Consider the following 12,654-nt stretch of genomic DNA (forward strand, 5'->3'; position numbering starts at 1 on the left):
CATTCGTGGTACTGGGAGCAACTGGACTGAGAGTCTGAGTCGATACACACAATCGCCTCATCGGAATATGCAACGTGATCCTAGAGCAAACGTGGACAATCACAAGTCAGTGGGTTTTCCTTTGCCAGCAGATCATTGGCAGAATTTACAGTAGAGAGTCTAAAATTACCTCCGCCAAGGAGGACACTTTTAACGTGGGATTCCCAGTAAAAGTTGTGATATGATTATTAAAATGTGCAGAGCAATGCTGTCGGGCTGAAACCTCGCATGTCAACTATTTAGAAATCAATACCAATGGTCTGTCGCCACATTGTCCGTGATTCGTACAAATGATTAATGAATCTAAAGTGCTAAAAATAGCATGAGAGTAAATCTATTAACTTCTGTCGGATCATTTTTCTAAAAACGCATTTTTAGCCTGTCATTGATTTTGCAGGGTGCAAATGTTTAAGACTTTGAGACCTTCCCCTTACCCATTGGCTCTGATGGGCACAGGGCCAGGCTGGAGGCGGAGCTTGCTCCACATATTCCTTAGTAGGAGCGCCGCAGTGCCACTCGTAGGCGTGCTGACCTGACCAGTTATTCTCTGCGTAGAGGCAAGATGATGAAGCTACACTGACACACCGCACTGTAAATTCACGTTCATGTGCCGGGTGCAGGCTCACCTATGATCCTGGCGCTGTGGTGGGACTGCACATACTGCACCACATTGCTCAGAGGTGAGGCATACGTGTGCGCAGGCTGGACCTCCAGTGAATGCTCCTGCAGATACTCCTCGATGACCTCCAGGTCCACCTCCGGGCAGGATGAGGGCGTTGCTCCACCCCAGGACCCCCGACCCCCACCGAGCCTGAGCTCAGTCACATAAGCCATCTGACAAATAAAGAGCGGGGGTGCTGAAATTCAAATTCTCATTTAGCCTGAAGTGGTGGGTTTCAATGTGCTGCTGGAAGCCATATTAGTTCATATGCATTGTGCTCTGTTAATATAACAAGTGACTAGTTTAATCAATCAATCGTAACAGTGTGTGGAGCAACTTTCACATTACATATCATGACCGTACTACAGCATTCACAAAGTACAAATACATTGAGGACTCAGAACATATTACTCCAGTCCTAGATTTGCACTGGCTCCCAATCAGCTGTAGAATTGATTTTAAAATTCAGCATAAATCACTGAAGAGTTTGGGTCCTGAATACATCAAATAAATGCTGATTAAATATGTACCCAGTAGGGCTGGGAGATCTGCAAACTTGGGCTAATTTGTGAGGCTCGGAGATCAAAGCAAACAAGGTGAAGTTGCATTTAGTTGTTATGCTGCAGGCAAATGGAATAAACTGCCAACAGAAGTGAAGTCCAGATTAAAAACTTTGCTTTTTTTCTTCATACCTTTGATCAAGGTCTTCTTATTTTTTGTTGTTGTTTGTTTTTTCCTTTAAAAAGTTTTAATTATTTTTCTTCAAGTTATCTGTTAATGTGTTTAAATGGTGTCAACATACGTTCTGGTAAGATAAAATACAATACAATATTATCTTATTTATAAAATACATTTCACAACAGCTACAGCTGTAACAAAGCACTTTACATACAACAACAAAATAGCCATAGCTTGCTTTTTTGTTCGTATTATTAGCTTTTTTTCCTTCGTTGTCCCATGTGATGAAAATGGGTGCTGTGTATAACTGACAGTAAAAAAAAAACATATTTACTTTTATACTTAAGTACATTATTGAGTGTATTTCTTTTTTTGACTTATTTAAGGAGTTGAGTAAAACTTGTATTTGTAACTATGGTTCAGTATTTCTTTATTTTTTTTTTTTCACACTTCATTGTAAGTACTTTTGCCACATCTGTCCACATGTAGAAGCAAGCGTGCATCTTATCAACCTGGTCCAAGGTTTTGTTTGCTTAGTGGCTATTTGCCAGCCAGAAACACTGCCACCATGTTTATTTTAATTTGACTACCAAATCTGTGTTTACATACTGCTGCACCAACCAGGCAACATTAGGGTAACTGTGTTTGTCACTGACACTCTTTACAATATGTATATAATATCCAGTTGCTGGGCAGTTCATGATATGAACACTCCAGAGAACATTTTTCCCCTAGTCTGACTTGCAAAAAATAAAACCCATGCATTTAAAAAATAGTACTGGATGTCTCCATTTCAGCCGACAAAAATTAAGGTTAGTCTTGAAAGAGAAAAGGGGAGTAAAGCTGCTACATTGATTTTGTGATGGCTCAATATCGCATCAGAAGTCATACCTTTACACGCCGATAGAAATGTCCTCCTCTGATGTGGCGTCCTCATGTATCAAAAAGTAAACTGGCACCTGTATGATGCGCCACCGGGGTGGCACCTCTTATAGCCTTGGTAGACAGATCCTCCTTCAGTTCACCCACTCGGTCCAATCACGTTTGGACAAAAGCATACGCATGGGAGGGGTTCAACTAATTAAGGCTTGTTAAGGTTAAGGAGAAGTAATGAGGATGGTATTGCCCACTAAATTCACATTGAGGTCAAATGAATTCGGGGTTGTTTTGTCTTATTTACAATATTTTGCTCAACTCCTTTGCCACAGTGTTAGGTACCTGTGCACATTGAAATCCAGTGGCTCTCTAAAACGTATTAATTAAATTAAAACCTCGGTCAAATTAAAAATGAACAATAGGTATTGCTATGTTCGTAAATTTATCAGATACACAACAGAATAAATGATAGCTACTTAAATTAGTGAAATTAAAAATGACGTTGGGATTTAAAAAAAAACAAAAAAACAAGTTGACCCGAGATCATTCCCAGTAACCTTGTTCTGCCTCTAGTGCGTGTCGATTAGATTGTACATTTACTGGTAATCGATTAGATAGATCGGGGCTTTTGTGTGGAGCTTGAATGTGCTCCCCAAAGGTTTTCTCTGGGTACTCCAGCTTCCTTCAAATCATGCAAGTCAGCACCACTGAGGACTTTTGATTGTCCAGATAGGTAAATGTGTTGCTTGCATGTCTATAGGAAGCCTGTGACCGACAAGTGTCCAGGGTATTCCCCGCTTCTTGGCCAGAGTCGGCTGGAACAGACCCCAACGCACTCGTAACCCTGAACAGGATAAGTGCTAGAAAATGGAAGGATGGATTTTCACAGACCAGTTCACTTTGGTTGTACGATCAAGGGATTTCCCCAGTCTGCTTACACTTAAAGTTATCGTCATATCCCTACACGGACCGGACGAATGGAGCTTGAGGCCAATTAGGCACAAGCCAAAATCTTTAACTCATCCACAGCTTCTCCTCTTCAACCACAGCTCATACTAAAAGCACCTAAATACAAGTTTATAGTTGTAGCAGTTATATTGTCACAAAGCTCTGACATGAATGGAATCAAGCACATGGCTTAGGGCAGCGTGACCACACAATGCAACCATACGGTCGTGTCCGTGAACTGATGATATACAGTATGAAGTGTATTGGGAAAGGCAGCTGGTATTTACGCAGTGTTTTTCTATCCAGACTATTGCCTCAGCGTGATAAAAACTCAACGTCACTAACTTTCCAATTTGAAATGATCCATGTTTAGAGCGCAAGTTCATCATATTGAATTATTACCACAGATCCAACTTGTAAGCAGTGAGTATGTACGCTGGATGTGGATGTTCTGTACAATTCAGTCACAAGTTTACAATGCTAGTTATGAAATATGAATCCACGGCGTGGTTTAAAATGATCTCCATTTTGGAATAATCGTAAGAGTACAGCGAATAAGTAAAACAGTGATCAGTATAGCAGCTTAACTGATAGTTTTACTTCATATTTATAGAAGCTAAAGGTTGTTACTCACCACAATCTTTAAAAGCTTAAAAAAAAAAAAAAAGACTGGAAAAACATGTCCGGAAAAACCCTGAGTGTCACAGTGAATTGAACGACGGTTAGAGTTACAATAGTCCAAATTGCACCTGCAGCCTTGAAAGAAGGAGATAAAGCCAAAGCTTCATTGGACCCTTGATGTCTGAAATACACAAAGTAAAACTTTCTCTTTTCGGAACAATCTATTTTGAAACAGAAAACCTACTCGCAGGATTTGAGCCCTGCCGTAAATTGCGAAAAAGTGTGAGTACTTGACGCCTACCTAAGAATGCAACTCTCTGTAAGTTCATTTAATGACCCAGGCTAAACTCAGCTACTCCGCAACATACAAAGATCTCAGTCTTTCAGCGATGTTTATTCACGTCAACATACTTAGTAGTTGAAAGAGTTTATGATGGTAACAGTCTGACCCCGGGACAAAAGTGTTGGAAGTCAATCAGAGTTTGATGTTGGAGGGTTGCTGCCATTAAATTGTGACAATCACAGCTTAGATTTGTATTGTCTTTCAAGGGACCCAACTATGTTTAAAAATAGCTCATGGTTGTAATTAAAATGTATGTACTGTATTGGCAAGGCAAGGCAATTAAGGCAGATTTATTTATACAGGGCATTTCATACACAAGGTAACTCAATGTGCTTGTGTTTAAAAGCAGTTACTTGACTTTTATAAGCAAAACTAAAGAAATAAAATAAATACAATGGAAGAAAAGAACTAAAGACATTTAAAAGCAAAGTAAATAAATAAAAAGTAAAAGGACATGCAGCGCAAGAACAAGATTTGTGAAAAACTGATTTTAGAAATGCTTTCGAAGATCTTAATCATAGTTATGGGGAAAAAAAGCACTTTTTTTTTTATACCTGGATTTAAAAGTATTGACGCATTGACATTTGGGGTGGGAATCTATGGCACTGAAGGCTCTGTCACCTACAAATGAAGGTATTCATTATTAGCTACACTCATAATAAATTCAGTAAAAAAGATGGCAACAAATAATTACATTTGCATATTTCTCATGTTGCTGAGCATGCGTAGATTTGATTAGTTGCCCGGCATTTGAGACACTTCAAGGTTAACGGTCTCCATTTGACAGGTGAAATGAAATCATAATTACCACCACCACACACACACACACACACACACACACACGTTGTTGACCCTTGGTGTGTCAGATATTGAGGCACCTGAAAGGCCAGCGAACATGAGTTGTCCAAGAACAAGTGGGTGTGTGTGTGTGTGTGTGTGTGTGTGTGTACAGGTGTAGTGGGTTAACAGTTATACTCAACCCCCCTTAGATTAGTGAGCATAAGCAAATCACCTGCGTGTGCAGCAAACTGGGAATTCCCCAGAGACTGAGACAAAGCATGGAGCTTGTTGCTTTGTGTTATGTGTGCTTGTTTACGTGTTTGCAAAGCGATAAAAGACAAACTCTAGCCCTCGGGAAGAAGGGTCCGAAAAGAGGCCGGGGGAGGCCGATCATACGCACCCGTGCGAGGAGACAATTAGTCATGCTGTGGTGTTGGTACTGTCAGGGGCGCAGATGTGTATGCAAAACTTGAGGTTGGCCTCCAAACATCACCGTCAGCTCTACCGTGCTCGCTGCACTGTTCTTCCCGGAATCTGCTTGCTTGGTGGGCGCAGACCCCAAAATATAGACCGAGAAATTGAGACAGCTGTCACACAGTTTTACACCGCTGCAAACTACAACCACAGCAATAAACATGTTGTTAAAGGGGAAGTCAACCCTAATATTTTTTTCAAGAATATTTTCTATACGCGGCCACTTGTTGAAACAAGGCATTCTGATTAATATTGCGTTTGTGGAATAAGAGTTAATCCATTCGTTTTTAGCCATCTCCGGGGGCATCCATTTTGTCATTTCTGTCGACTGAAAATGACGTCGAAGTTGCTCAGGTAACGACCAATCACGGCTCACCTGTTTTCTGAAGCTGAGCCGTAATTGGTCGTTACCTGAGCCCTGAGTAGTTGTGATGTAATTTTCAGTCGGCAGAAATGACAAATATGGAAGTGTCCTGTGATGGCTAAAAACGGGTGCATTTTGCTGCTTAACTCATATTTCACAAACGCAATATTAATCAGAATGCCGTGATTCAACTAGTGGGCCTGATGGGAACATATTCTTGAAAAAAATATGTTTGGGTTAATTTTCTCTTTAAACAACAAAATCCACCCGTTTTTAGCCATCTCAGGGGGCAGCCATTTTGTCACTTCTGTCGACTGAAATTGACCTCACAGTTGCTCAGGGCTCAGATAACGAGCAATCATAGCTCAGCTTCAGAAAACACCTGTTTTCAGCTGCATAGAGCATATTCTTGAAAAAAAAAGGTTTGGGTTGACTTCAGCTTTAAATAACACCTCCCTGATAGTGTCAGGAAAGAATCCCTGCAATGTTAGGGATACACCCTGGACAGGTTAGATGTATATCATTGCAATTACTTATTTAGGGGCATATATTTGCCGGAACTTTGTGGTGTATAGAATTAGCAGAGCAGCGGTAGACATGATCTTGTATGGGAGGCCGGCATACATAATTCATACGGGAAAGTTTGAGATAAGGAATGGGATTGGGAACTGGCGAGACTTTGCATTCCCACGGAAGATTGTTTGGGACCATCAGTAGGCAGCTCTATAATCTGTGGTCTCAATAAACACTCATAAACTACACTGGCGCACACACACGCCTTATCGGAATAACACACAAACTCATGCAAAGATTGCACATAAATCATCCGTTTTCACAGTAAGATAAGAAAAAGACGGTCACTCACAGCTTGGGAGTGAAATCAAATCAAGTAAGAACACAGCAGGACTCAGTCTTTCACAAACTTGATTGAGACAGATAAGGCACCGTTTTTCCTTTAAGAAAAATCTCATGACTCACCACAAACCAAAAATGCCACACAAAGAATAGTGATATCATGTCTCGATTTACTCACTCGGCGTGAAATATGAGCCTGTTTAATTGGACACAAATCTGACATTCAGGTAGCTGTGACTTCTTCAGTTATATGAATGGCAACAGGTGGATTCTGACATCTAGTGAAGGAGCATTACATTATTCTGCCTATCACTATAAGTCGCTGGCATCGCCAGGCCAATAATAATAATAATAATAATAATAATAATGATAATCCATCCATTATCTGTACCGCTTCTCCTCACAAGGGTCGCGGGGCGTGCTGGAGCCTATCCCAGCTGTCTTTGGGCAGTAGGCGGGGGACACCCTGAATTGGTTGCCAGCCAATCGCAGGGCACACAGAGACAAACATCCACACTCACAATAATCACACCTAGGGGCAATTTAGAAAGTCCAATCAACTTACCATGCATGTTTTTGGAATGTGGGAGGAAACCGGAGTACCCGGAGAAAACCCACGCGGGCACGGGGAGAACATGCAAACTCCACACAGGGAGGCCGGAGCCGGGATCGAACCCACGACCTCTGAACTGTGAGGCGGACGTGCTAACCAGTCGACCACCGTGCCGCCAATAATGATAATAATAATAATAATAATAATAATAATAATAATAATAATAATAATAATAATAATAATAATGATAATAATGATAATAATGATAATGATAATAATAATAATAATAATAATAATAATAATTTGTATCATAAGCAAAGTGAAAGTGGATCATTTTCTGCAGCAACCCATGATGATCTCTCCTGTGCCACAGCAGATTTCAGGAGTTTCCAGTGGTGGCAGGTTAAATATGTTCCGCACTCTATGACGATCACAATGCCTAAAGTCACGCAATACTGTGAAGAACCAGAGGGTGGCGTCGTTTTTGTATGCATGGCTAACTGAAATGATCACTTGTTCTGTGCTGCAGAAGCATTGTCTACAATTATGTCTGTGCTTTGTCAAATAACACACACAATTTGTTGATCAACAGTAGATCAATTATACTATCTATTTTGCACACACTAATAGTACACTATATATTTCCCACACAAGAGAACACCACCACGTGAGTAGGAGAGCCCAGCTAATCAAAATTGTAGCTGCTAAATGCTGGAAAGAAAAATTCAATTTTGTGTCCTTCTGGCCTTTCCCCCGTAAATTGTTGGAGGGTTAAAGTTCACTGCACACGTTGCAGTGTCTTAAAGTGATTATATAGCGACAGTGACATTGGACTGCTTGGAGGTTTACATCAGTCTCCACTGAGAGTTTGACAAAGTAGTGATGCTGTTCTGTGTTTTAGCAGAAGATGGCGACATTACGTCGTCTAACTCTGATATCTGCAACCCGAACCAGCAAGTTGCAAGTTGCTGTACGCCGATTTGATTCAGCTTTAATGAGAGGAGTGTTCTCAGTCTCTTCTCTGTGTGTATGTGTTATGTGTTTGTTCATAGTCGCAAGACTTCTGCTGCTGGGCATTAGTCAGATGATTGGAATTTTCTGCGGCTAATGTCAAGCCTTTGTGGTGCGTATCCTTGAAGCCCGTCTGCGTCCTGCATGGATTGAACTCTATGGAGACAACCCAGCACTTGCAGTCACTGTTAGCATTCCTCATCTGTCTTCCTCCATTCTGACATGGCTGATGATAGCATCATGCTAAAGTTTGTCTGGCACCAAAAGCGGCACATACGTTCCTTACAAGCGTGCACAAACACACATGCAGTTTGTGATAAGAATGTGCACAGATGATGATGATGATGCAACCTTTGCCAAAGGGATCAGTCTACTCAGTGTGGGACAATCAACTAGTGATGGATCCGAATTATAGTTGTAACATTCTCAAGCAACAAAAACACACCTAGAGCAACCCAAAACCACACGCCGCTGACTGAGATGCCAGTCAAACGACATCAAACAGTGCAGCATCTATCTCTCGTTGTTGTTGTGCAGGTGTAGACCTGTCGGCTTTGTTCGACTATTTCACTGTATTATAAACCGCACTGTCTGTCACCCCAGAAAAAAAAATAACATTGGAATCAACACAAAATAAAGTTTTAGTCTGGGAACAGCAGGCTGGTTTTACCAAGGCAAAATATTGGGTAATTAGTTCCTGAAATTGGAGCCAAACCCTTCAAAGCTTTCTCAACAATCCACAAGGAAATAATAATCTTATACGCCCTTATTTTGTTTCCTGTAGCTCTTTGAAGATAATGCCAGGAGTGTAATCATATGCATTAGAGTAGTACTGTGTTTTCCCGTGAGATATCAGGAGGATTGCCATTGACAAATTATCTGATTTCCTTTGATTGGTCCAAATATGATTATTTATTTAAAACAAATAATGTATTATTGTTCATCAAAATAAACCAGGGATGTATAGTGACAGACACAATTAAATTCTCTTCCACTACATGACAGCAGATACAACCTAAATCCATTTGGCCATTGGCTTTCTTTTTGACATTTCAATTTTGTGGTGTGGCGTTAGATTTTAATGTTAAAGAGGAAGTCAACACAAACATATATTTTTTAAGGATATGTACTATGCAGGCCCACTAGTTGAAACAAGGCATTCTGGTAAATATTGCGTTTGTGGAATAAGAGTTAATCCACCCGTTTTTAGCCATCGCAAGAGGGCGGCCATTATGTCACTTCTGTCGACTGCAAATGACATCACAGTTGCTCAGGGGTTAGGTAACGACCAATCACGGCTCACCTGTTTTGTGAACCTCAGTCCCGATTGGTCGTTGTCTGAGCCCAGAGCAACTGTGATGTCATTTTCAGTCGTCGGAAGTGACAAACTGGCCGCCCCCTGAGATGGCTAAAATGGGATGGATTTAGCTGCTTAACTCATATTCCAAAAACGCATTATTAATCAGAATGCTGTGTTTCAACTAGTGGGCCTGCATAGAACATATTCTTGAAAAAATATGTTTGGGTTGACTTCCGCTTTAAGTATATGTGCCTTGGCTAAATGAAGGCTGTGAAAAACACAAATCTGATACAACGAGTTTGTATTATGTGGATGCCGGCCGTTGACATTTACATAAGAAGTTGACTGCCGGCAGTACTCGGTCATGGAATAACTGACTGAATTGTCCGAAAGAAAGTCATTCAAATCCAAAAGAATAATTCTGCTGTTTCACATTGCGGAACTTGACAGGCCTCCAGCTGAGGTGATGAGTTCAACACTTTGGCCTCTGATGGAGGGCTAAACTGAACTCCATGACTAATCACATCTCTGGAGGCCCACTATTGTCCTAACCCCGCCTCTGTCCCCTTACCTCATCCCCCCCCCCTAAACCCCACCTTTTTTTAATTCATTCCTTCCCTTTTGTACTGTGAGATGCAGAGAAGAAGAGAGTGACGGGGTAAAGATGGAGGCTGGGAGGATGGAAGTTGAGGAACCTTTTGTTGCCTTTCAGGTGGTTTCCAATGAAAGGCCAAAGAACACACCTGCCGTCACCAGAAAAGCGCAGTGTCTCGCTTTCTTCCGCTGAGCCCACACACGTACGAGGTCGGCCTGGAATCGCCCCACTAGAGCCCTGACATGCACAAATACAGACACAAGAATGATGACCTACACACTTAGATCGGGACAGTATTGGCAGGTGCAAAAAAAATAAATAAATGCAAGGAATGAAGGAGACTTTTTGGGTTAGGGGCTAGTAGTATGGGTGAGAAGGTGAAGTGGCTCTGGCGGTGATTGAGTGGCAACCTACTGAATGGATTCCTCTTGCTGCAAGGAGCTCAGGTAGCAGTCCACGGTGAGTGCTCTCAAGTTAGTGTCAGGTGTCAGGTAGCTACTTGTCTGTGTCTTCAAGGCAGCCGCTGCTCGGATAGTGTTTGCAGCCGAGAAAGCGTAGCACGGAGGAGGAGGGGGGTGCGCTGACTTTGACCTGATGAAGAATATTTGAGCAACAAATAAAAAACAAGCACAAACATAACATCTACACTAAAAAAAAAAAAAATGGAATGTTGAATTTACTCAATTTTATTTCGTCAAGTGGCTGCACAAAATAAAATCATCTGGATCCAGATGCATTTTTTAAAATTGATGTATAGTCTACTTAAGAAATGCATCTGGAGCGGTCTCTCACCTCTCCTCCTCTGTGGTACACTTTCTCGACTGCAAACATTATCCAAGCAGCGGCTGCCTTGAAGGCACAAACAAGTAGCTACTTGATACCTGACACTTGAATTTACTTAATTTTATTCCATCAAGTGGTTGCATGAAATATAATCATCTGGATCCAGATACATTTAGAAAGAAGACTATACTTAAAACTAAATGTATCTTGATCTTGATCCAGATGATTTTATTTTGTGCAACCACCTGACTGAATAAAATTGAGTAAATTCAACACGAACTTTCAGTGGACATTCGCACATTGAAAAAAGTTTTTGTTGAATTTACTCAATTCCATTTCATCAGGTGGTTGCACGAAATATAATCATCTGGATCCAGGTACCTGGACGAAATGAAATTGAGTAAATTCAACATTACATTTTTTTCAGTGTATAAATACACGTAGTTAGGCATATAATTTGCCCTTCAGTGTAAATGTGAGCGTGAATGTTTTTGTTGTCTAAATATGCCCTGTGAATAAGGTCAAGAAAAATGAGATGATTGACGGATAAAACGTAGGCAACCGCAGTCAGTCTGGTGACTAACGGTGTCTGTGTTGGCAGATAAATGCTATCTTGGTTGACACTTAAACGGTTTTAAACATTCATTAAGTGGATGTGAATAGGAAATTTGCCAGCTAATGAGCTTTAAATAATGTTTATGAAACATCTGCCATCAACCTCTCTCCTGTCATGCACGATGCTTTTTTTGTTTTTGGGCGGGGGAGAAGGACTCATGAAACACAAGGACGGTAGCGCTTTAAAAGAATGAAGGCAAACATGGACGAAGGCCGATTATTTTATAAATAAGGATGGAGGGACAATGACAGAAGGGTGCCCAGGTCGCGGACGGAGGACTGACCGGCAAAATAGGGTAAAGTGCTCATCTCTGGTTATAGACGACCCAGCCACCGGCCTCCAACGTTCTGAAGCATGTTAATTAGCTAGCTAGCGGCTAACCCAGCACCGAGTCGAACATATTTCAGTGACAGGTGATGGCAGAGCTTGTGATCACCACTGTCCTCTTTTATTAAGGCATTTTATGTTCAACTTTAAATTACTCTTTAGGAGTAAAACATATGCTGTTTCTTAGTGGCACTATACTACTGGCCTACTACGCTACTGTATTTTAATTTTGGTCACTTTGGTGGTACTTATACATTTAAATTTCTTTTTTTGAGGTGGTGCAAAATGTTTTGAGAACACCTGCTACATCATTATTCGCAAATGGAAACTACTAACTCTTTTTTTCTGGAGGGACAAAAGGATCCGACTCGGGTTTGAAAATGCGGAAGACAGTGAAATGAGTGACTACTGCTAAACATACAAACATTTGCATTTGACTTTGTGTGCTACCTCACATTACACTGTACACACATCCACTATAATTTTGTCTGATGTGCTCATGATACTTGTTGATAATGTCATATATGTTAACTATATCAGATAGCATATTATGACAATGCATCAAAGCAGACTATCAGGAGTCAGGAGTTAATTTTGCTCCATGACTCCAACACATCTATTGGGTTGTGGCATAGCAGTAGATGGAGCGTTTGACTGAAAGAACGTTGACAGGGCAGGTGTGAAAGCGACCATAAAAGAAAGGAACATAGCCAAAATGAGAGCGAGGCAGACCGAAGCAAGACTTGAAACGGGCAGAAGACCAGACATGTAGGCTTTACGGTGTGTGTGTGTGTGTGTGTGTGTGTGTGTGTGTAAAAGAGATCCCCTTA

The 12,654-nt window shown here is 41.1% G+C and overlaps 1 protein-coding gene across 1 annotated transcript in view; it reads right to left on the reverse strand.

Moving 5' to 3' along the window:
- LOC147152938 (uncharacterized) overlaps positions 1 to 2,331 on the reverse strand; it is a 3,079-nt gene extending 748 nt beyond the window's left edge. Inside the window, exons 1-4 of the mRNA XM_086047581.1 lie at positions 2,270 to 2,331; positions 666 to 873; positions 474 to 586; positions 1 to 80 (exon numbers count right to left, since the gene is read on the reverse strand). The exon at positions 1 to 80 is cut by the window's left edge and continues 77 nt beyond it. Of these exons, the coding sequence (XP_085903707.1) occupies positions 1 to 80; positions 474 to 586; positions 666 to 873 (401 nt within the window). The 5' untranslated portion in view covers positions 2,270 to 2,331. The remainder of the gene's footprint in view (positions 81 to 473; positions 587 to 665; positions 874 to 2,269) is intronic.
- Positions 2,332 to 12,654: the final 10,323 nt, after the last annotated feature.

The sequence above is a fragment of the Filicampus tigris genome, chromosome 1 (assembly GCF_054856515.1).
Source record: "Filicampus tigris isolate MCC_2025a chromosome 1, RoL_Ftig_1.0, whole genome shotgun sequence".
Lineage (NCBI taxonomy): Eukaryota > Metazoa > Chordata > Actinopteri > Syngnathiformes > Syngnathidae > Filicampus > Filicampus tigris.